Source organism: Rhagoletis pomonella, unplaced genomic scaffold (genome assembly GCF_013731165.1).
Source record: "Rhagoletis pomonella isolate Grant_MI unplaced genomic scaffold, Rhpom_1.0 Rhpom_scaffold_00008, whole genome shotgun sequence".
Taxonomy (NCBI): Eukaryota; Metazoa; Arthropoda; class Insecta; order Diptera; family Tephritidae; genus Rhagoletis; species Rhagoletis pomonella.
Window position 1 is genome coordinate 39,127,330 of NW_023458562.1, and position 24,504 is coordinate 39,151,833.

General features: G+C 34.4%; 1 protein-coding gene across 1 annotated transcript in view; it reads right to left on the reverse strand.

Annotated features, from left to right (window-relative positions):
- The window catches only part of LOC118744850 (hemicentin-1), a gene marked incomplete at both ends in the record, with an annotated part of 365,034 nt that overhangs the window by 24,864 nt on the left and 315,666 nt on the right, over window positions 1-24,504 (reverse strand). The window contains 5 exon segments of the mRNA XM_036478225.1: window positions 952-1,088; window positions 1,688-1,847; window positions 7,023-7,104; window positions 7,781-7,995; window positions 18,948-19,107. Of these exon segments, the coding sequence (XP_036334118.1) occupies window positions 952-1,088; window positions 1,688-1,847; window positions 7,023-7,104; window positions 7,781-7,995; window positions 18,948-19,107 (754 nt within the window).

A 24,504-nucleotide genomic window follows, 5' to 3' on the forward strand; every position in this document is an offset into this window, starting at 1 on the left:
CAAAGATTTTAAAGGTCTACATATACGGGTCGCACCGTATATCGGATAAATTTTTCGTGGAGTTATGTAGTGGATCAATTCACTTTTCATATTGCATTGTCATCGGGTTCTGAGCTAAGTTAGAAGTTTCAAGTCTCTGGCTCATCGACAAGTTGTTTAAAAATTTGTTGCAAGATTTGATTACAGACACCGAGACAGGTGAAAAGCACTTTTGGTATCACGACTCTCGGCTTGAACAATTGCAGTATATTGTTGAAGTATAAATATTCATCAATATTTATTTTGGTGACGAAATTTAATTCATATATCAAAAACAGACCATTGTAGCAGTCCTAGCTAAAGCAAACTATTTTTGATAGCATTAGTGTTTCCCACACTTTTAATGGGGAATTTATAATTTATGTAAATAATGGTTTTTAAATGTGCAAAGGTTTCGCTCTCTGCTCAACTTCATACGCACATACATTATTTTAGCTATTAAAGTTACAATGTAGATTTCCTGAGGACCTTATATAGCGTATATCTACCTTATAGATAAATACATATCGTCGTTTAAAGTACAAAACCGCGTATCTGAGGTTGTATAAATTATTTTCTAGATAGTAAAAACACTCATATTTCAAAATTGTTCTCTTTTTTATAAAGCAATCGCATTTCTGGCTAGTATATTTCAGGACGAATGGATAGGCTTGAGCCAAGAGCTTCGGTGAGCAAATCGAATTTTTGACAAAAAATGTCAGTAACGCAGTTTTGTACTTTAAACGACGCTTTATATGTATAAAATTGATTTTCAGTACTATTTCTTAAAATTTTCAGCTTTATTGAATTCTAAAACTTAAAAATAATTACTAATATTCTTAACATGTTGTTATAATGATAAATTCTATTCCTCGACATGTGTGTAAATATGTATGCCACTCATTCAAAATTCATTTATCATTTATAACTCACCCGTTTGTTTTTCAGGATCTTTGAGTGTATAAACTTGCAAAATTGTTGCATTGCTTCGTCCTTTTGTATTGTGCGCCACCAGGAATACATTGTAACCGATACCGGGCACCAGCCCACGCACTTCAAAGTAAGGCGTTCTATAATGTATTCAAACCGTTCATTGTTGTTGTATTCATGTGGAATTTGTGTTTTTTATCATCGTCGTCACGCAAAATTAAAATTTTAGGCATTTGAAAATTCACAGTCGAATATAGAAGTGACAGCACAGTGGTGGTCAGCAAGCAAAGCAGCAGCAAAAAAGCCAGCCATTCAACGATCAAACGAGCATGACGTAGCGTAAAATGAAAAAGAGAAGAGACAAAGTGAAGCAATAGAAACCGATTTGAAAAATTAATGAAAAAAGGCGGATGAAAGTGCTTGAGAGCGTCACAAATGCTGCAATTGAAGTGAAATCCAGCGTCACATAACGCACATTTTTTGTTTCGGATTTTCGGCGTACTTCAGCCGCCCAAAAGCGCTGCAAAATTGTGACTCGCCAATAAATGGACGAATGTAGATGGAACTGGCAGCTGCCAGTGGTCATTCAACACAATTTGAGCGTGAATAGAGGGAATTGCAATGGGTGAGTGGGAGCGGCACGAATTAGGTAGGATAAGGAATGAGATCGGTGAGGTGCAGATGGCTTTGATTTTGGGCCACACACATAGCGAGTGGCGCGTGGATACAATCTACTCACTTTGATTTGTAAATTTTTGGATGGCGTGTCGTTCCATTCACATACACTTCCATAATGAAATCCTGCTGTAGACCGCCGTCGAAGCCTTCGATGCATTCAATTTGAAAGCCAGTCGACGTTTGATTGAGTAGCGTGCAGTTAACCAATGGATCCGGTTCGCCTGTGAAGTGTAAAAAAGTGTTAGTGTGAATCTATTTTTTGCGTTTAGTTTTAGAACTTGGGTTTGTAAGAACGTAAGTTTATAGGGAAAAATTAAGAGAATGTGATAAGAATTTGTTTTAAATTTGAATATGTATGCTACGCACGTAAACAGAGTCTTTGATTTGGCGCTAATCTAGAATGTGGGCAAAAAAAATTGATTGGGTGCGTGTAATTGCTAGCAGCAAAAAATTTGTTATAAGTGCGAATGGTGCTGTAATTTTTAACCACCTCCAAAAACGGAGGAGGTTATAAATTCGTCGAAATATTTGTGCTTTGTAGTGTAAGCTTTGTATACAGCTCTCAAGATGTATGTAAATTAGACTTTGCATCAGCAAAAAAAAGTTGCGCTATTCCAGCTGTATTACAAAATTATTGTATTTTAAGGCATCCACCAAAATATTTCGAAGAAGTATTAAGATTTCCGTTAGCTGGACCGGTTTGAAAATATCTTTAAAAATGGAGTTTTTTATGAATAGAAATAGTTTCTTAAAGAATTTTTTGAAAAAAATCACCTCAGATGACAAAACAGTTTAAGCTTAAAAAATCTACATAAAAATATTACAAATTTTTTTCAACGGAATAATGAAATATTTGACGCTGCTTTTTTAACTTTTTTCAAAGATTTGTTTAAGAAAAACTTGAATAACTGCTCTAAAACTTTAACGACAAAGACTACACACCTACACAAAAAAAAAAATCAAAACTAATAACATACTAAAAAATTGTTTATTATAGCTTAAAATTTTGTTGTACAAAAATACATAAACAGAGGTTCACAAAAGTTGATATAAAACTATTCATCAATTCAAATAGTTAACTTTTTACTGCGTTTATTTTACGAGGAGGAAGCATCGAAAGCTTAACCCCGTCAGTGTGAGACTTTAACCAACGTTCCCCTCCCGGTACCTCCGTCAAGGCTTTCGTCGGGATTATAACACCGTTTGACTGATAAGGTTATAGCTCTATTCTCTTCTTCTTATTTGGCTGTAACCGCCAAAGCGTTCTCTTCAGTGCCAACTGACACCAATTGGAAATGCCAAGTGAAGCCACAATACTTTCAGCTCATCGATCCATCGTCTGCGGTACTCGCCGGCGGCAACGCGTAAAGGCCCGTAAATCTTCCGCAAAATCATTCTCTCGAATACTCCAAGAGCCAACTCATCGGATTCTTCTGCGTCATATACAAGCACGGGCATGATGAGTGACTTATAGAGTGTGGTTTTCGTACGTCGGGAGAGGACTTTACTCCTAAATTGCCTACTCAGTCCAAAGTATTACTTGTTGGCAAGAGTGATTCTGCAATGGATCTCGATGCTGTTAATGCTGGTTCCCAAGTAAACGAAATTCTCCACTTTCTCGAAATTATAACTGTAATCAGTGACCTGGGTGCCAAATCGCGAATGTGCTGATTGTTTGTTTGATGACAGGAGGTACTTCGTCTTGTCCTCGTTTATCGCCAGACCCATTCGCTTTGCTTCCTAATCCAACTTGGAAAAGGCAGAACAGACTTCGCGGTCTTAGTTACCGATGATGTCGATGTCGATGTCATCGGCATAAGCCAGCAATTGTACGCTCTTGTAGTAAATTTTTCCTGAGCGGTTCAGTTCTACAGCTCTTATTATCTTCTCCAATATCAGATTAAAGAAGTCACATAAAAAGTATTTGGCCTGTCTGAAAGCCCATTTCGTGGCGAACGGTTCGGAGAGGTCTTTCCCAATTCTGGCAGAGCTGGTGGTATTGCTCAACGAAATTTTACACAGCCCTATGAGTTTTGAGGGGTTGCCAAATTCAGACATAGCGGCGTATAGTCGACTCCTTGAAGTGCTGTCGAAAGCGGCTTTAGGTGGTGTAATTTCTTTGTAATTTTTTCGTAGTAAAGTTTAACTAATGATTTAACAATAATTTTAAATAGATATATTAGCAGCCTCTAATATGCTATTTTTATTATAGAAATGTATGTACGCTATGTGTTTTCTGCCATCTGCTGTAATTACTTAAGAAGTAAAACTTCTTGGCTGTTCACCAAACCGGTCCATAGTTTTATCAACAATCTCAGATTGGTTCTGTTATACAAAACTTCCGATGTACTTAAGAAAACACAAACTTAAAGACAAAGTAATAAACAATTAAACCAAGAATGATAGAATACAAGATTGCGCCGATCAGAGAGGATTTTTGAGAATAACTTTTAATTATCGAGCGAGCATTTCCAGGTACTATTTTTTAATATCTAGACAAACATTTGGAAGTTAGGGGAGGGGGATCACCAATTTCTCCGCGAAACGCCTACCATATTCCTTTAGAAATCATACTCCAATTTTACGAACTTTAATAAACTAAATTCACAAGTGCCAAGAATCGATTGGAACACGCTATTGACTAAAATGGATACCACGAATGCCTTCACCACATTTAAATCTCGAGTTTTTAATGTTTGCGTGGATCTCATCCGCACATTCACTAGTAAACCCTATAAATACACAAAAAAATGGTATACAAAAGAGCTGAAACGTCTAAAAAATCTGAAGAATAAATTCTTAAAAAAATTAAAAATTCTGGGCATACATTGTACCTTGAGCGTTATCAGCGTTACCGTAAGAGCATCGACGCCCCCGATAAGCGTCTTTATGATAGGTACAATAAAAATTATGAATCGAACATCAAAAATATCCCAAAAGCTTTTTGAAGTTATATCACGTCTAAATAAACAGGTTCTGGCATTCCTTCCCCCGTCTTCCATAATGATAAGCATGCAAGCTTGTTGATCCCGCTAATATTTTTGTTGAGTTTTTTGTGCCAATTTCGTATCCGATGCTGAGCTACCTTTCGATGATAGTTCCATTTCAGACTCGGCACTGTCTCTCGGTTCCCTCCTTGTAACCTATGAAGACGTTAGAAGAGGCATCGAATCACTAAAATCCTCTAAACAAAAGGACGCCGATGGACATTCGGCGATTATTTTCAAAAAGTGCTCCTCCCTGATTGAGCCGCTAACACTTATTTTCAATAAGTCCTTAACATCGGGTGTCTTTATAGATGACTGGAAAAGAGCATCCATAACACAGCTGGGCAGCGTCTGCCCGGCGGGCGACTGCGCGGCATAATGGCGTATACATACACGCTCTGCTTGGGATGACAGCGAAAGCTTCATTCAACCCCACGACATGTTCGCACACACACAGTGACATTAATTGCACGCACACTACAAAAATGCTGTGCCGAAGCTGCCCACCTCTGATCTACATATAAATCCAAATTTTAAAAGCGACAACAAGAACGACGTAGATAATTATTGACCCATCTCGAAATTATCAACGGTCTCTAAAATTTTCGAGATTGTTGTTAAAGACAAACTCTCATTCACGATTAGTGGTCTTATCTGCTGTAACCAACACCGATTTTTCAAGTGTAGATCAAAAGTAACAAACCTTGCTGATTTTGCGGAAGACTGTTTCGACTGTGTTTACACTGGTTTTTCGAAAGTCTTCGACAGAGTTTCAAAGATTGTTAGCATCCAAACTTTCGGCTTTAGGATTCCATTCCACTTTCCTTTAGTGGATTAAGTCCTATCTGAGTAATAGGCTCTGTGTGGTTGCCATAGATAATGTCTCCTCCCAACCTTTTGTTGCATCTTCTGGCGTATCCCAGGCCAGCATCTTAGGACGTTTGTTATTTACATTATTTATAAACGACATCGGCACTTGTTTCGCAACTTCTAATTTCCTGCTATATGCAGACGATCTTAAAATGTAAATAGTAAGATCTAGGCTTGACCATGCTTGCTTTATTTGGAGACCATATATTGCCTCGCATATAAGCCGAATAGAGCGAATTCAACAAGTTTTCATCAAATCGGCTCTTCGCTCACTGAATTTCAGTGAACCTATATCACCTTACGAATCTCGTTGTCAGCTTTTGGTTTTAAATTCTTTATATCACAGATATGCTTTTTAGCTTGGTTTTTTTTGTTGCACATCTTATGAGCAGCTCCGTCGATTGCCCAATCCTACGCCATTCTCAATTGTTCTACGTGGAGGCTTCTAAGTATAATTACGCTAAATTTGCTTCACCCTCAAGAGCGCTCTTAAAGTTAAATAATGTTCCAAATCATGATCCGGCACTACCCCATGCACTACTAGTCTTTTAGTAAACTTGTTCAGTAGTCAGTAAGTATATATTGTTCATTTGACTAGTATTATATAAATAAAAATAAATAAATAATTCAACATGGAATGGAGCTCGTTTATCTTACCTTCCCCTTTCACACTTTGAATGAGCTTATCTGCAAATAAATAAAAAGGCTGAGAAAGTACCTTACCAATGATACCTCATAAGTCTAAATTGGTAAAGTTTTGGTTGAGTTAATAAAGTTTTTCTTAAACCAGTCTTTGAAAAAGTTCAAAAATTTCTTTGATATGATTCCGTTGTAATATTTTTTTAACTGTTTTTATGCAATTTTTTATGCTTAAACTGTTTTGTCATCTAAGGTGATTTTTTTTTTTAAATACTTAAAACTTATTAATAAAAAAACTGAATTTTTCGAGGTATTTTCAAATCGGTCCAGTTCACTTAAATTTTAATATTTTTCCGAGATATTTTGGTGGAAGTCTTAGAATATAATATATTTTATAATTGGAAAAACAGTCCAGTTTTTTATGTATGGGGAGTGATGCAGTCTAATGTACATACATATGTATATTAAGAAATATTCTTCATTGTTTCTGATGCCTGAAAAAGTACTTTCCGGTTGCTGTAAATTTTATTGAAGAATATTTATTTTCCTGAACGTCATTTTATATGAATTTTTCATTTTTCTTGATATGAGGCATTTCATGTCACCGCGGCCACATCTATGCGCAATTAAAGCCCATAATTTTTACTCCACTTTTTGTTAAGATTCACAGATTTGGTGTTTTCAAACTAAAAGCAAAAGCACCAAGCTCATAAATTTTCGCATTTTGAATAAAGAAAAGCACTAAATTTATTGCGAAAAGCACCAAGTTGGCAACAGTGGTGAGGAGCATGGCATTTTACTTATTTTGCCCATTTTTTGCATGCATGTTTCTTTTACACTATGCTGAAAACATTGTACCTTAACGCAACACAATCTGTGCTATTGTTGGTTCGAACCTACCTGCTGGTGTGATAGTATAAACACACGGCTCACTCTGGTCGCCAATTTCATTGCTGGCCCAGCACAGCAGAGTGCCATAGTCCTGCAAAAGAAAAACCGAATGAGAGAATGAGAAATAAAAGGCGTAATGACTGAGGGAAAAAGGTGCAAAGAAAATTGCGCAGAGGGGAGCAAAATCTATTACTATGCTTACATGAGGCAGGCATATATACATATATAATCACATATAGTCAAATTTGCATGTCAGACCGAACAAATATGGGGTAGGCGTTTAACGACCTACTGCCAACGAATTTCCTGCAACCAGTCGGCTAACTTTGACCCCCAGCTGTTTGGCGGCTTTGTTGGCTTTTACTGACCCTGCTGCTATTGCTTTGGCTGGGTTTGCGTTCATTGAAAATTCAAAACCGCAATTCAGTCGGAAAATTGTGCGAATCTATCGGAAAAGTTATGATTTATTGCCCCACACGAACAAGCAAAGACTACCATACTGCCTTGTGTTTGGGCACTTGCTTGCTTGAAGGTGCAAATGTCACGTGAAGACTACATCGCATTTTGTCTGCTGCAGCAGTAGCACACCGAGCGCCACTTCATAATTCATGCGGCTGACATTCGATCAACTGAACTGGACCGAAAAGCCAGGCTCACACTCAGCTAACCAGTAAAGCAATCATCTTGACGGCACTCAGCAGCTGCTCATCCACGCGCAATTCTTCTTCTCAACCAAGCCTTCCGGCCGTTGCTTTCTTCGCACTTACATTCTCCGTCATGGGCGTGTAGTGTGCTATGCTTCTTCCTCGATCCACCGCTATGAGTGATGCTGGTATGTCAATAGTCTCGCCGATTGATGCATTGAATTTCCAGATGTATGTCGCCTCCAACGGATTCGCTTCAATTTCGCAGGCAATTTTAACCATTTCATGTCGACCGGAACTGTAAGCAAAGCGCTGGCTAGGCCGGCAAATGGGCGAAACTGTGAAGTAGAAGAGCGGAAAATAAGAAAAGCGTTAAAACAGTACACATTAAAAATTACAGGCGGCAGTTGCAAAGTGGATTTGTATGCTAGTTTACGAATGATTGTCAGCGACTGCGTTAAGACACTTGATTCGGGATGTCTGTAAGTAGTATTTAGCAAGCGGACTACTTACGGACCAACATTTGCATAATTAAATGAAAACATTGACGCAAGTTTAATTTCTCCTTAAATGCAGAAATCAATTGGCAATTTCCCTTTATCCTTTTTTGCTTTCTTTTCACTTTTTGCTCTCAGTACTTTTGCCTCTGTAATTCTGCAGCTTGCCATTATTTTAATTTCAAGTCTGTCATCGAATGATTGATTGACTTTTTAAAATGATTTTTCTCTGGAATGGCAATTTTAATTTGCTTATGCACCCACGCATGTGTATTCTCACACATGCACACTTACATATGGCCCATATGTTATACATGTGTATGTACATATGTGAGTATGTAAATGCTAACGATAAAATTCATACTTCACGCCTTTATATTTATTCAGAAGTTACTTACATATGAACGTACATATATTATATACGTACATATATTATATCTACATAATTGTACAAAAACAAGTTTGAAACTATGATATACATATCGATGGCTGAGTGGAAGATCGACCTATCTCGGCAGCCAGTTCGAAAACGAACTATCTCAGAAATTTTTTCGACAACGCTCTATCTCAGAAAACTTTTAAAGACCGCCCTACTTCTGAATTTGCTTGGAAAACGCCCTATCACACAATTTGGTTGAAGAACGTCGTATCTCAGCTTATTTTCAACGTATTTTCTTTTGAGATAGGGCGTTTTTGAACCAAAAACCAAATTCTGAGATAGGGTGTTTTTTAATAAAATTCTGAAATAGGACGTTCTTGAAAAGTATTCTAAGATAGGGCGCTTTTGAACTGGCTACCGAGAAAGGTCGATCTTCCACTCAGCCATCGATATATACATATATGGTTTTAGTTATACCAAAATAACAAAAAAAAAAACAAAATTAGCTTTAAATAAATTTTGAATAATTATTTTACAAATCCGCACATGACTTATTGTTTGAGTTTTTGTTGTTTTTTTGATGAAGTGTGGAAGAGCAGCGGAATAACTCGGAGTTTTCTTGCAAGCCTTTGAGGCTTCAAAGAGAAGTGTTGTTGAAATGACCTTAATGGAGTGGCTTTTTTGAGTTGATTTAACTCAAGCGTTTTCGCGGCTCCTCTGTGCCCGACCTATTTTTATGAAAGTTAAAGGGATTGTAGGTCGAGGCGGCATGAATGCACGTGCAGCATATTTTGCCGATATGATGCACAGTTCCTTATTTATAATAAAAATAAAACGAACTTTAAATATAAATTTACATATGTATTTATATATAGCTATGAGTAAAATAATAGCATAAAAATTCAAAATATGTTGTTGGCAACTTATGTTTATTTTTACTGTTAATAATTATTAATAAATATATTAATTAATTAATAAATAAAAACTAATTAAAATTAATAAATTTTTTTAATCAAAATTCGATTTCTTAGAAAGATTTGAGTAAGCAGTTTTGTAGGTTATTAAATTTTAGTAAAAAAACTGCAAGCGCTTAAAATTCTGTTTGCAAAAAAGACAGAGTAGAGTGCCGGGTCATTGTGTGATCAAAGGCAATGAGTTCTTTTCTAGGACCAGAACAATCCTTTGATCTTATTTGGTCTTCTTCGATAACCATAATTACCGAGGGGACCCGGAATTTAGTTTCCCCAATGTTTTATATAAAAACAAGTTCAAATGCCAAGGTTGTAGGCTACTTTTCTCTTTTAATGTTGAGTTCCCCAGTGGGACAAAATTTGTAAAGCGAAATCGAATTTACGCTTAGTTTAGATTTCGTATTTGAGACGCTATGTTGAATTTTTCAAAAGGCTTCACGGCTTTTCCCAAAAAAACATCAAAACTTTAAAATATGGGGAGGTTTAAAATATTGAAGCTATTTTTGACATCGGGGCAAAACTACACCAAGTGCCATAAAAATATATTAAATTTGCCACTGATTTATAGGCAAAATATTGACCGCTTTGTGAAAAATTCCATGAATTTGGTGAGAGGACTTTGAGGAACGTTTTTCCGTTATCCGATTTTGAAAATTGTTCACAGTTCACGTTTTTATGACCTTTCTGGGGGATCAGACTACAGCAAATGCATTGAATAATTTTGCAAAACAATAACTAAATAGGGAAGCGAAGGGTGTTATAGATCACATAAGGAAGTATTTCTGTAGAAAAATGTGGAAATCTGTATTTTTTTCATTTTTTAATCGATAACACAGCCCAACATAAGTATAAAAAAAAATTTGGTACGGCAAATGTTAAAGCTGTTTTAACCGACTTGCAAAAAACGGAGGAGGTTATCAGTTCGTCGGAATATTTTTTAAGTATGTTACCGCAAACTTTGGATCAACCGATTTCGATAATTCTTTTTGCATCGGAAAGGTGGTATCCCAGAGGAGGTAGTATCCGATATAAATCTGGTTTAAATCCGATCATTGGATCATGAAATATATTTGTATATATATATATATTTTTTTATATAAAAATTGAAGTTGTTGTTTTGCTAAAAATTATTTGTTGATAGATTTTTTTTTGCTGATTACGAATCCGTAAGCATAAGGTTTCCATTAGCTCCAGATTAAAAAAAAAAATGAGGTCAAAGTGTCAAAAAATCGCGGTTTTGCAATATTGTAGAAGCTCCAGCAAAGAAACTAAAGACGATAGAACCTTCCTTGCTTAAATTAAAACAAGATCTCTCGACTACTATCTCTGAAAAGGGATCTTAAATATTTGAGATCTTAAAATATTTTTTACCATTATTATCTTAAGCTAAATGATGGCAAATTTGTATGCATATTTCCTCCCACAGGGAGGAACCTATCGCCCCCGCATATGTACGTATGCAAACTAACAAATTGGAGGCGATGCAAATCTGTAGTGCCTGTCAGATTCATTCTAATTATCGATATTTATTCAAACGCAAAGCATAAGGATAAGTTAAAAAAAATAAATCATATCTTTTACCAAGAAATTATATAATTGAAATATTTTAAAATTTTAGTGCCAATATTTGTAAAGGGTACTTATAAATACTTATGTACGCATATAATTCGCATAAACGGTGACATACATACATGCATATTCAGAATTGTTAAAGCAATTTACAGCTGCCAAGTATCTTAATTGTTCGCTACAAATCTCTTTAACAATGGTAACTATTTGAGTAAGCCCAAGACCCCAATTTAGAATTTGTGTATGAAATGTATGTGCGTTAATGCGGAATAATGAAACAATTTAAAATATGCAAAACTAAATTGTCTACGTTATGAGCAAATGCCAAATTAGGACACGATAAACAATTTCCCAGACTATTTAGTACCTATGTACATACAGATGTATAGTACTCGTACTTACAAAATGCAGTCAAGATTTCCTATTAGTTGCTGAAAGGCGGACAAACTGGGACGAAATGAAATCAGGTACATAGAAAGCAACTAACCAGAAGGCCATCGATAAGAAGGGTGTCAGCAGTCAACCAGGCAGGCAATAGCAAGATTGTCGGACAAAACAACTTTGGATAGCCAAAATGACAGACGGTCTCGGTTAGATGCTCTTGCATATTACTAAGCGCTTATAATAAGTACTACAAGTGAAATGTGTACCTATAAATGTACGATTCTGGGGACATATAGTGCATATTGCTTTGAGTATATTCGTGCGAAAGCACATATATATATGTGCGTTTATGTGGGACATCTTATTGCAGCACTGCAGGGAATGGCTGTTCATTATTGGAGACCTTTGTTGAGAGCTTCTTGCTAAATGCTGAATAATTTAGAACAATTCGTAGAATCATATATGGCAAATAGCACAGAAATCACAGCTGTTCACTCTGCAACTACCTTCAGCTTATATTTGTATTGTGTAGAATATTAGATTAGACTGCCTCTCGCACCATAAAAACAAGAGTTAATTTTAAAGCTCACTTTATATTGAAAGATTGCATTCAAATTTACATATAGTAGCGTCTAAAGTAAAGCTTTTCATTGTCGGTTTTAAATTGGTTAACAACTAAGAATCATACATACATACGTCAAAAACCCATAATATAAATGCTTTACATTAGACACAACTATAAATTTTAATATAATAATATAATAAATATAAGGTGAGCTGTAAACTAAAGGCCCTAGTCTATTTCATGGATTCCACCAAAATATCTTGTAAAACGTTGAAAATATGTGCTCCTAAAAAGTTAAACCTCTCTCCTTTGAAATGAGCTTAGGCACTGAATTCGGACAGAAGGTTCTGGCTCAAGAGATAAAATCTACCAAATTTTTTTAATTTCTTTGCAGAAGCAGCAACTTTCCGAGGCATCTTAATGTATGTCTATATGGAAATTATGTGTGTATGTACGTTCATATATAGATATCAAAATACAAATATATATGTATTTAGTTGTATATTCTGAGTGCAGTTTCGAATCTATAGGCTTATTCATAACGGTGTCGTAGGTGTCGTAAACGGCTAAAAAATTCTTTTTTATGAATTTTTACAGTGTTAAAGAATAATTCGTTTTAGTTTCAAGTCCTATAATGATTTATTTAATCTTTTACAGTTTACGACATATAACAATACGCCACTTAAGACACCGTTATGAACACCCCAAATATATTTAGCTTTACACATCGCCACAAATCTGTATTTTATATATCTATGTACATACATATGATATATGTGTGTATACCTCTGAGTAATGTTTTGGTGCATTACATCCACATATTTTCGATTTCTACGCACACTTAGTTTTTATGCCCCTCAAACAATAGGAAATCGAAAAATTCATTTAAACTAGCATCCGAAGTTGCTCGTGGCTACAAATCGATGGCTGGAAAATTCTACAACTAATTGGCTACGCTCACTTAATTAAGAAAATATGCATGTGCATGAATGTGTTCTTAAATGTAAAAGTATTTTCATGTAGCATAACTTTTGCAAATAATTTGCTTGTATGAATTTTACAATTTATGTGCACATATATCTATGTGCATATATGTATACACATATCTACATTCCAAAATGAATTCAATAACTTATTCACCTGCCCTTAAAGAGTTTATTTGCGAATATATTTAAGATTTTTAGCATTGAATGCATACCTTTCACATGTATTCGATTGTAAAAACATAATTTTAATGTCAAATTAGCCATGGAGCCTGATGATATACATACATAAGTATGGTTTGTTGACAGCTTTAAATTATTATTTGTGTTCTACCTTAAACTTCATATACAATCGATCTTCATTTTACGCGTGATTTTTAACCTTCAAAGCGCCGGAATTGAAAACTCGCGTAGACGGTCGGAAGTCTACATTTGTAGCTAGCGTTAATCTGTAGGGAGAATCATTTAAATATTTGAACAATACACAGTTATACTTGTGTGCACATTTTTACATACATATTTATTTTGTTAAACATTAAATGCTGGCGAAAAAAATTTTCTTTTATTCATTGAGCAGCATCTACCGAAAGTCTAACTGTGAATATGTGCGTCGCACGTAGACATCAAAAAAATTGGGTTTAGTAACTTGCCATTAATATTACACACTTATATACTAACCTCACGAAACAAAGATCCAAATTTATTAAAACTGCCTTTCTAGTTTTTCTCTCCGACGTCAGTATCTTATTTTAAAGGACTTTGAATCCTTAAGGACATGAAAAATTACAAAATTATTAATAAAATTCAGTTCAATGTAGAACAAGAGTATTGATTTCCAATAAAGAGAACATTTTTTAGAATTGGTTTCCTATATAAAAAATTTCTTTCGACACCAATAAAACAGGCCTACAATGCAAACAAATTTTGGTGCGGCAAATGTTAAAGCCGTTTTTGCTAGACTTTTTGTCCTGATTACGAATCCGTAAGTTTAAATTTCCCTCGGCTGCAGATTGATTTTGAGAAGAAGGATGCCAAACTGTAAAAAAATCGCAATCTTTGCAATATTTAAGAAGCTCTAGCAAAGAAGCCAAAGGTGATAGAACCTTTCACTAAGCCCTAAATTAAACGAAATGTGATTGAAGAGCGCCCCATTTCAGAATTTTATTGAAAAACACTCTATCTGAGAATTTGGCTGAAGAACGCCCTATCTCAGAATTCGGTTCAAAAGCGCCTTATATCAATTGAAAATACATTGAAAATATCCTGAGCTGGGCGTTCTTGAACCGAATTCTGAGATAGGGCGTTCTTAAAAGAAATGCGGAAATAGGGCGTGCTTGAAAAGTTTCTGAGATAGGGCGTTTAGTACCAGGCTGGCCGGTTTACCACATACACTTAGATATTAAAATTGACACTGAAATGATAATACATAGATAGATTTGCGAAAAAGGAAAGCACTAAGTTGAGTAATTTAAATTAATATTATCGAAGTTCTGAAGACTTTGTTAAAATAATTCCATTCTTCAATCGAAAAAACTTTGTAAGTAATAAATATCAACAACTAAACCTACATATGTATATCCATTGCTTTAATAAACACCATGTACAATTTTGTATCTTATTTAGGGAAACAAATTTTGAGCAGTAACATCGATACATCGATGTTTCGATGCATCGGAGAAAATAACATCGAGGCTAAAATACATCGCCACAGAAATATCGACATATCGATGGTTTCCGATGTTTTACAATTTGTTAAGTTCTGGTCAATTTTAAAACAATATTGAATACTTTAATAATTATGAATGTATTTTCCTGTATTTTATTATCCTTTCTATACCCTTTATATAATTAGAATACCATCGTAAGGTCATTCGGTTCTGTTTTAACGGTTAGGTAATTACACCGTGCAACAGTCAATTTTACATACGAAAAAATCAATATATTCACAAAACTGGGCACCAAATATAGTAAAACTGCGTTTTTAGTTTTTCTCTCTGATGTCAGGATTTTTTTGAAAAGGACTTTGAAATTTCGAGAATATGATTGAATAAAGAAATTATTCAAAAGATTCGATGTATTGTAAAATAACAATATGGCTATCAATTAAAAGGAAAAATTCTGTAGAATAGAAAAATAAATTAATTTTAGGGTACATCAGGGCCCATTGCACCAACGACTTATCACTTATCACTTTGCAACTTTTGTATAAGCCTTTTTATTGAAAAGTAAAGCTGATAAGTGTTGAACTTTTTACTTATCATAAAAAACTTATCAACTTATGAAAAAATTAATAACTGACAAGTTTTTTGGATAAGTCGATTTGATAACCATTGCACAGCCAATTTCTTTTGCTTTTCAAATAGAGAACTTTTCCAATAATGTGCTTAGCTAAAATGATTACCGTTTCTCAATGGAAAACGAAAACTTAGCAAACCCATGTGCGAAATTATTAAGGAAAAAAGTAAGTCCTTATTGACTATGTATGTTTACATAAATAACTAAATTTTTCTAAATTAAGGATTATTTGTTTGGATCTTTCCAAAATAATTCAGTAACAAAAACCACATTGCATTAATTAAACGATTTCCGTACCGGTTAACAAATCATAGTTCCATCAATGCTCCCTGCGTCTAAAGGAAATTCACCAATGTTGAAAAATTTTGTGGCAAGATTTTTCGTGAATTCCCGCGAACAAATAGTTTCATACATCAATTTGTTTATCAGAGCATTTGCCACTCGATGGATTATTGTACATACCGCTAATTTGTGTAATTGGTGCAGAGTCGCTAATAATTGCTGTAGCGGACTTAAGCCATTATTACACCCACAGTTATATTGTAGGTCCGCTCCAATTTTTAATAAAATTTCTTCAATTCGGCAACGGGATAGCCGAAATTTTTCTACTACATCAGAATCTAAACTGTAGCTGATGTTTTCTTTTATGGCACGCCTTTTATTATTTGCAGATTTTCCTCCTCTAATAAATTTAATAGTTCGAATGGAAGCATTTTTTGTGTCAATATTTTATCGAATCACGTGTTAGAGCTTAAGTTTTAGATTGTTAAGGTATAACTGTATTATCCTTTTACAATAAATAAATAAATAAATAAGTTCATTCAGACTGAATAAATGTAACTTATCACTTGTATGATAGGTAAAATTACTTTTAGCAAAATAATGCTAAAGTTAACAAAATGAAAGATGATAAGTGATATATACCAATTTGTGGTGCAACAACATGCTAATAAATTTTGATAATTTCCATAACTTATCACTTATCCGCTAAAGCCTTTTCGCTAAGCATTTCAAATTTTGGTGCAACGCTTATCTACGATCTTGAGTGATATTTTACTTATCAATACTCATTTGAGTGACTTTTCCTTATCATGTTGGTAAAACACAAAACTTTGCGCAAGTTCGATAATCTGCTAAAATGCTAATGATAATTCGTTGGTGCAATAGGGCCCAGGACGAATAAAAAATTTCCTTTTAAAATTTTATCCTTTTATATCCTTGGAAATTTCCAATATTTATTTTTGAAAAAAATATATGTCAAGGACTAATATGTAAACTACCACGTCCTCGAATTTTGTTCTTCTGACTTTATTAGTTTAGATAAAAAATTTTACACTTCTCTTTATAAGATATTGATAGTTACAGTATACATAAATGAAGATACTGGAATCGTTATTTTGGAACAATGTATGCGCTCTAAAAGAGCAAACTTACCGTAGTTTTGAAAGGACATTTTCAATATTTATTCGTCCTTGTGCAACAAAGGATTACATTTTTTTAATTCTACAGAATTTTTCCTTTTAACTGATACCCATATTGTTACCCCATAATGCGCCAAATCTTTTAAATAATATTTTTATTCAATCATATCCTGGAAATTTCAAAGTCCTTTAAAAAAATTCTGATGTCAGAGAGAAAAATTAAAAACGGAGTTATACTATATTTGGCTCCTAGATTTGTGAATATATGGATTTTTTCGTGTGTTTTAATTTTTTTTTGGTTTTTGTCGAATGAATCCAACAATTTTATTGAGCTTGGGCCGTTTTTTATGCTAAATGTTGCAGAAAAGCAGCAATAATTTACAAAGGGAAAAGTTATAGCTGCTATTTCGGCTATCACCACATCTGATCATCACTTCTTCAACCGTGGTCACTGAGGAGATGTGGTGATCTCCGAATTAGCAGCCGATCCCACTACAGAACCATGCCACTTAGCTTTTCGAATGGCTGCTTTATAAGTTCTTATTTTAATTTAAAAATGAACGGTGATGATTTAGGTATGTATGTATCTGAATACATCGGGTTAAGCAATATTAAAAGCTTTCCTAGATTGGTTTGGAAACGTTTTTATTTCAGAAGGCAAGCAAACTAGTAAAAGGGGAATGGAAAATGGTTTCATTTTTAACTCCACTATTTTGGTGATGAGATAAATAAGGTCTATCACGTCAAATGTCCAAGGCGCACTGAGCGGTGGGAAAATTCGAAAACTGGTTTCTGTGGATTTTCCAAACATATTCATATGTTCTACTTATTTTTTTAAATTTATTAGCATTGTTTTGGTAATGTCTGATCTAGTAGCACTGAATTCCTAATTGGCAAGTTTTTCACCTATGGTACCACTATGCTTTAGTTCTTTGGTTTGCTACTAAATTCCTGCAATTTTTCAACCAGCCTTCGAATATTTCAACAAATTGAAATCCCATGAAATTTATGACTAATTCTGCCTACTAATCTTGCTCCACGGGATATTCAGGATGCAGATGCAAATGAATATACGAACCACATTGACCAAAGGCATATGAAATTTACGATTAAAAAAGGAGATGTGGTCAGGCCTACTGGAAATACCGGTTTTCTCGTAACTTTAATTTCCGAAAATCGTATGCAATTGCAAAAACAGCAGAAGAAGTGGAAGGCGACAATCAATGCTGTCAACCAAGCCATAGCCATAATTTAATTACCACAACGAAAGTTTGCGTCTCCGTGGATGTGAGTAGAAGATTTGAATAAGCTTATAGCATTGCACAAGTGTGCTATTTAAGCATGTGTGAATGTACATATATATGCGTGTTGGCAGGGCGCGCATAAGTCACCAGAAAATGAGAGAAAAAGTAAGATGGATGCTGCGAATATATCCCTGGCAGATGGTACAGGAAGTATAGTGGCTGCTGCAGGATGCGTATGGTTCGATGCAACTTGCAAATCGAAAGTAAAATCTTCTAAATGTACACATACATATATGGATGTGTGCGTGTAAGCGTAGGTTGGCAACCGCTGCCTGCTGAGTCAAAGGATTGCCGGCCTGCTTGGTGATTTGTTTTGCAGCATTTCGAGTTTATTTGTAATTTCTCTTCGCCAGCCATAAGGGTTGGCAGACAATTGTTTTTTTTCTATATCCAAAGTAAAGCCTAGGAAACCTGGGAGGCAAACAAACAGATAAATATATAGGCAGGAAAAATGTGACAACAGGTTAAGAGCGAACAAATGTGTGTATGTATGTATTTTCATATGCAGAGGTACACTCAAAAGTAGTAGGCAGGATGTGCCTTCAGTTTTCTTGTGTAAAGTATATGCACGTACATACACACATTTATCAAAAGCTCATATTTTTTAGTTTGCAAGCGAGTAGCTGTAAATTGCATGCTTATCATTCTGTTGAGATTGCAGATAGGTTGCTGAAGACGGAAGAACAAATAAATTTTTGCCTAGAAACACTACAACAAAATTGTGTGCGACAAAATATGTATGAAATTTGAGAGGTGGCTAGTAAAATATTTTTGTTTTTCAGCTCGGTTTTGGTGTCGTAAAAAATTGCTCATTCATGCCAGTTGCACTGCCACCGAAAAAATGTGTAACATTGTTCTACGAATGCTTTCTTGTGTGTACATTGCAACTGCCGGTAGTTTTTGTTTTAAATTTGATACTCACATCGTATATCCAGATGCACTGGATTGCTCTCACCATCGCCTTCTCGGTTGCTACCGATGCAAGTGTAGATACCTCCACGAGCGCGGCTTACATTCTGAAGCACCAGACTCTGATTGGACACGATGATACCTTCGCCTGGATTATTTTCAAGAACGTTGCCCTGGAAAAATTAATTGAATAAAACAAGATTTCCAAAATACATGTACTACAATTAAAAATGGCCAAAATCGCTTAGGCGGTTACAGCGCCAATAAAGAAAGAGGAATGAGAGTATAGTATTTTAATTTAAACCTCGCAAATGCGCTTACATATATGTACAAACTAGACCTCTGCATGAGTTGATTCGTTTTACAACGTTTGAACGTTGCTATCTCAATACTCATAACAACACACCTATTCATTAAAATTCAATAAAAGTCATAGTCAATCACATTCATTTAATTAGAATATGAATGATTCATTTATCGTTTTGAATTGATTCATGCAGACGTCTAGAACATAAATATGTATGTAATAAATAAAAACAAGTAAAAAAGTATATTTTCAGGCATGACCTAAATTCATGTACCCGACTCAGTAGATCACGAAATGTACACATCTCTTATGGTTCATTCCTAAGAATTGTTGCTGTTATATAAAAAATTGGCTGATTTCAAAAAATTACAACTTTGGCAAATGTCGACAAGCTGTTACTGCGATTCACATACATAATAACTACAAATTTCATAATAAATGTGCGGTTAAATGACAATATCCAAAAGTGACATAAGTGTACGGGTAGAGTAGAGTAGTTGGTTGTCCGGATTTTTGGAAAGTTACTTTTCTAAGTTAATATTTCGTGTGTTTTATTAAAAATGCATACAGTTTCACTTTATTTATGTGCCTCAAACTTAAATAAATAGTACAACTACATGAAAAGGCGGATAGAAATAGTTTGGCAAATATGTACATGAGTGCTGTTTTTGCGACTATGGTTTTTTTTCACTTCTAACTCGAAATTTTGTAAAAAATACCTAAAAAAATTCCCTGAAAATTTGAACTCTTAATACAAACATTAAGTACTCGCCCAAGACGTGCAAGATTTCCCATATCAAATGTACGTAATCTTTGAGTTTTTTTCTTAAAAAGTCTACAGCTCAGAGGAATTTTACTGTATAATCTTGATCAATGATGTTGATTTTTTCATGAAATTCTAGTTTTTTGCCCCCAACTCGAAAAAAACAAGATCTAAAAAAAAAAACAAGTTAGAGAAACTGTAACTATCTGTTGATAATGAGTGAAAATAGTGCGAAGTTTAAGGTTTATAGCTGCATAAATGGAGAAGTTATAACAAAAAAACTCATATCTGAGCAATCAGTTGTATGGAGGCTATAGGTTATAGCGACCAACTCTTCACCATTTCCACTGGAAGTATTCTTTCATGTTCCCAACTATATAAATGCAGGAGGTATACTGAAATTCTCATGTCTGAACAATCACTAGGATGGGAGATATATGTTACAGTGACCCGATCCTTGTTATTTTCACTGTAAGTATTCTGTTGATAATGAGTGAAAACAGTGCGAAATTTAATGTTCCCATAAATGGAGGAGTTATGATACAATACCCCATATCTGAACAATCCAATTCTTCCGGTTCCGACAAATGATTAATATAATACAAAAATACACCCACTTACCCAATCTAAATCGACTCAGCTCGATGTTCTGATCATATAAGTGTACATTTTAATTAGTATATCTCTTTTTATTCTGGTACTTACAAACATCGAATCAAAGTTGTAATGCGCATGAAAGATATAAATATAAATGACAAATTTGTAGGAATTTTAATATCCTCCAAAAAAGTTTTGGGCCACCAAATCGCTAATATCGATATTTCTTGAGGTATTGGGCTTTGAAGTTGAGGTAGTGTGGAATTTTCATGGATTATTAAGCTAACTTGTAGAAATTGTTGATCATTTTCAAAGTCCAATATCTCAAGAAATGTGATATTAGCGATCTGGTGTTGTAGAACTTTTTTGTAGGAAATTTAATGTCCTACATGTTTGTTATTCATATTTTTTCTGTGGCTCTTGTCATTTTCGAGATAGAGGCAAAAAAAAACGAGAATTTCATGAAAAAATTGGGTTTAGTGACCCATACTACCTCGCTGGTGGGAGTTAGGATTCCACCGCAATGAGCACTTAAGGGAGAGTACTTAATGTTAATATTAAGGGTTCAACTTTTCATGAGTTTTTTTAGGTGTTTTCCATAAAATTTCGAGGTAGGAGTGAAAAAAAACAATAGTCGAAAAAAAGCACCTTAATGTACATACATATATATGTATATTATTGTTTTTTGTTACTAAACTAAGAAAACAAGAGGAAAATTTAAATCTTATGTTATTTTTAAAAGGAATAAACAGTTTATAATTTGAAACTATACCACCCAGTTTAACTAAAGCAATTTAAGTGAAAAATGATTTCTTTTATTTTAATTTTGTTATGAAAACTGACAGAGGAGAAAAAGTCATGGTTAAACCGTCAGCAAGTTTTCTGTTACCAAATCTAATCTGAAAAGAATTGGATCAAATGACGCCTGCCCGTCTTTCATGGTATATCGGTTTTCCTGCCATTCTAGTGTTAAGTATCCGGTCCGTATGTACAAACATGGCTTAGAAGATTTCTCTTTTCAGTTAGTTTATTCTCAAACACAAACCATATGAATCGAACTCTGGCAAATTTTAACAAAATTTCAATCAATTTTCATCATAATTTCAGACTTTTTAATAAATTTCAGTATTATAAAGCGTTAGGTTTAAGTAGCCAGGACTTACCGATTTTTGTATTTTTTTTTTGCCAAAAATCAGCGACAAGCTCTGCCACTTCAAGCTTATATATTATTGTACTAAAATTGAATAGCTTATAAAACTGCATACTAAAAATATTTCTAAGAAATTTAATGAAAAAGCTTTCAATTTTTAAAGGAGTTTGTTCAATTTTTTTTGAATTTTGAAGGTTTTGGTTGAAGGATAAACTACATAGAATACCTTAAGTTAAATAGCAAAGGATGAATTGTTAAAACTGGTCAATATGGGGTGCATTTATAATTTTTGCACGGTTGAAGTGAGATAAAAAAAAAATAAAAATAATTGGTTTTCTAATGGCGGCAGACAATGGCATACCCCAAAGTGTATTTCTGACATGAAAATATACATATATATGTATGTATAAAATTTCATGAAGCATTTTGATTCTGTGGCCAACAGGGAAATTCTAAAGAAAAAAGTTTTTCGTAAGGCAGTTGTCAATTGGGGCAACTATATTGGAAATTTTTGGTTCTGTTTGTTTTTACCAATAGGTTAGGTTAGGTTAGAGTGGCTGCTCCGCGCAGAGCACGGAGCCCACGTAAGGTGGAAAGCCCGTTGTGATACCACTGGCCGAAGCCATTTTTGATTCCTTCCCTCACTTAGTAGTTCAACCAACGAGTGCGTTTTATATAGCACAAAAAGTCGAGGATGTTCGCCGAGTTCAAGTCGGCTAAACAATACAGAAAGTACTTGTTGAACAGTTGGTTGTGCGTGTTGGCCAGGACTGGACAATGACAGAGATAATGTTCGATGGTATCCTGCTCCTCCTCGTCCCTGCAATTGTGACAAAAATCGTTTGTGGGGTATCCTAACCCTTTACCATGTGTACCCATCAGGCAATAGGCAACGTCCAGTGATTACCCCGACTAATAATCTGAGAGAGGAGCGATCCAGCCAAGTAAGAGCTATGGGTCACCTAACATAAATTTTTGGAAAAATTTGCCTGGTAGTATGGCAGGTGGTTTCCACAGCCCACCTGGTGTTTACCTCCTCGATAAGTTCAGCCTTTAGTCTCTGTTTGCAGGAGGTTAGTGTTATGCCCGCATTCTGAGCAGAATTGACATCAGATGTTTCCGTCCCCTTCCTTGCCAGCTCATCGGCTGGGTAGTTGCCAGGAATCCCCCTATGTCCAGGGACCAGTACAACAGTCAAAGAGCATTTTGATGTCAGCAGGTTGAGCGTCTTCCTGCGTTCTATGGCTACTTTGGACGTTGTTCCGTTTTTACCAATCAAATTTTCAAAAATAAGTAATGAAAAACAGTATATTAAGTTAATAAAAATTAAATGAAACTAACCGCCGGGGCCGGTTTCACCAGCAATGTAAAATGATTTCTTATTTTCTGTCAATTTCCAATTAAATTCAATAAATTAAAATAATTTTTTACTTAAATTTCGTGAAATTGGCTGTAAAAAATTTATTTAAGTTTTAACCCTAGATGGCACTTTCTATTTTTTATACGCTAAGGCCCATGTACGTCGATTCGACGACGCACAGTGGGCCAAAAAAGGCTGCTGTGGACACATGAGTTTTGAGAGCCCAAATATGAAGCGATTTCAAGTTTCTTTCTATTAAATAAAAGACAATTAAATTTCGCGTCGATCTATTCCTGGTGATTTTTTAAAAAGCTCTGGTTTTTATTTATTTATATTGAAAAATTAAAGAAAAAAAAATTCACGCTTGAATGCTTCTCTCTTTTGGAAAATACTTGAAATTAATTTTAAATGTCTGCAATTCTTGAAAAAAAAATATTTATAAATATTTATCCATATGATTCGTTTAATTAAAAAATGTATTCCATTCGTTATCTATACTAATATATATTTTGAAAGCCGGTTTTTCGCTTATTTCTAATCAAAAAACTCGAGAACAGCTGTACCGATTTTATTCAAATTTTGGACATCGACTCTAGACCCTCTAAGGATGATAATAGAAGAAAAATAATTTCGATATATCAAGAGGGCTTGGCACCTACCATACAAACTGAAGTTTTCACACAACATATCTCTGGAAGTATTCATCGTAGAGTGCTGCAACTTAGTACAGAGGTATACATATAATTTCAACGCCAAACTCATGGAAAAAAATGGGATTTATTGAAAAAGCGGGCGTGGCACATCCCATACAAACTGAATTTCTCACACCACATACACATTCCAATGTGAGAAATTCAGTTTGTGTTGGAGGTGCCACGTTCCCTTTTTCAATAACCCCATTTTTTCCGTGAGTTTGGCGTTGATATTATATATCTCTATGTTGTGTGAAAACCTTAGTGTGCGACGCCTATTTTGATTTGTTCTGCAGTCTTTCGATTAAAATAAATTCGGGGTTTCTTACCCTTTTTATTAAATGCTAAGAGTCGTCGATTCGACGAATAAGTGCCATCTGGGGTTAAAATAATATAAATTAAAATTTAAATTACAAAAAAACAAAACTCAGAAAATATTACAAAATAAAATAATAATAATAATAATAAAATAAGTTAATAATAATAAAACAAAATAATTTTCCAAAAAATTAAAAATTTAGATCTGTTTAAACCATACAATATAAAAATTAAATAAAAAAGGAAAAAATTAGCAAATAAAAAAAATAAAAAAATAGTTTTTGCTTTTAAATAATATCAATTAAAAAAAATATTCAAGAAGGAAAAAATAATGACTATAAAATCGAAAAAAATATAATGAGTTCCTCAAAATCTAAAGAAAT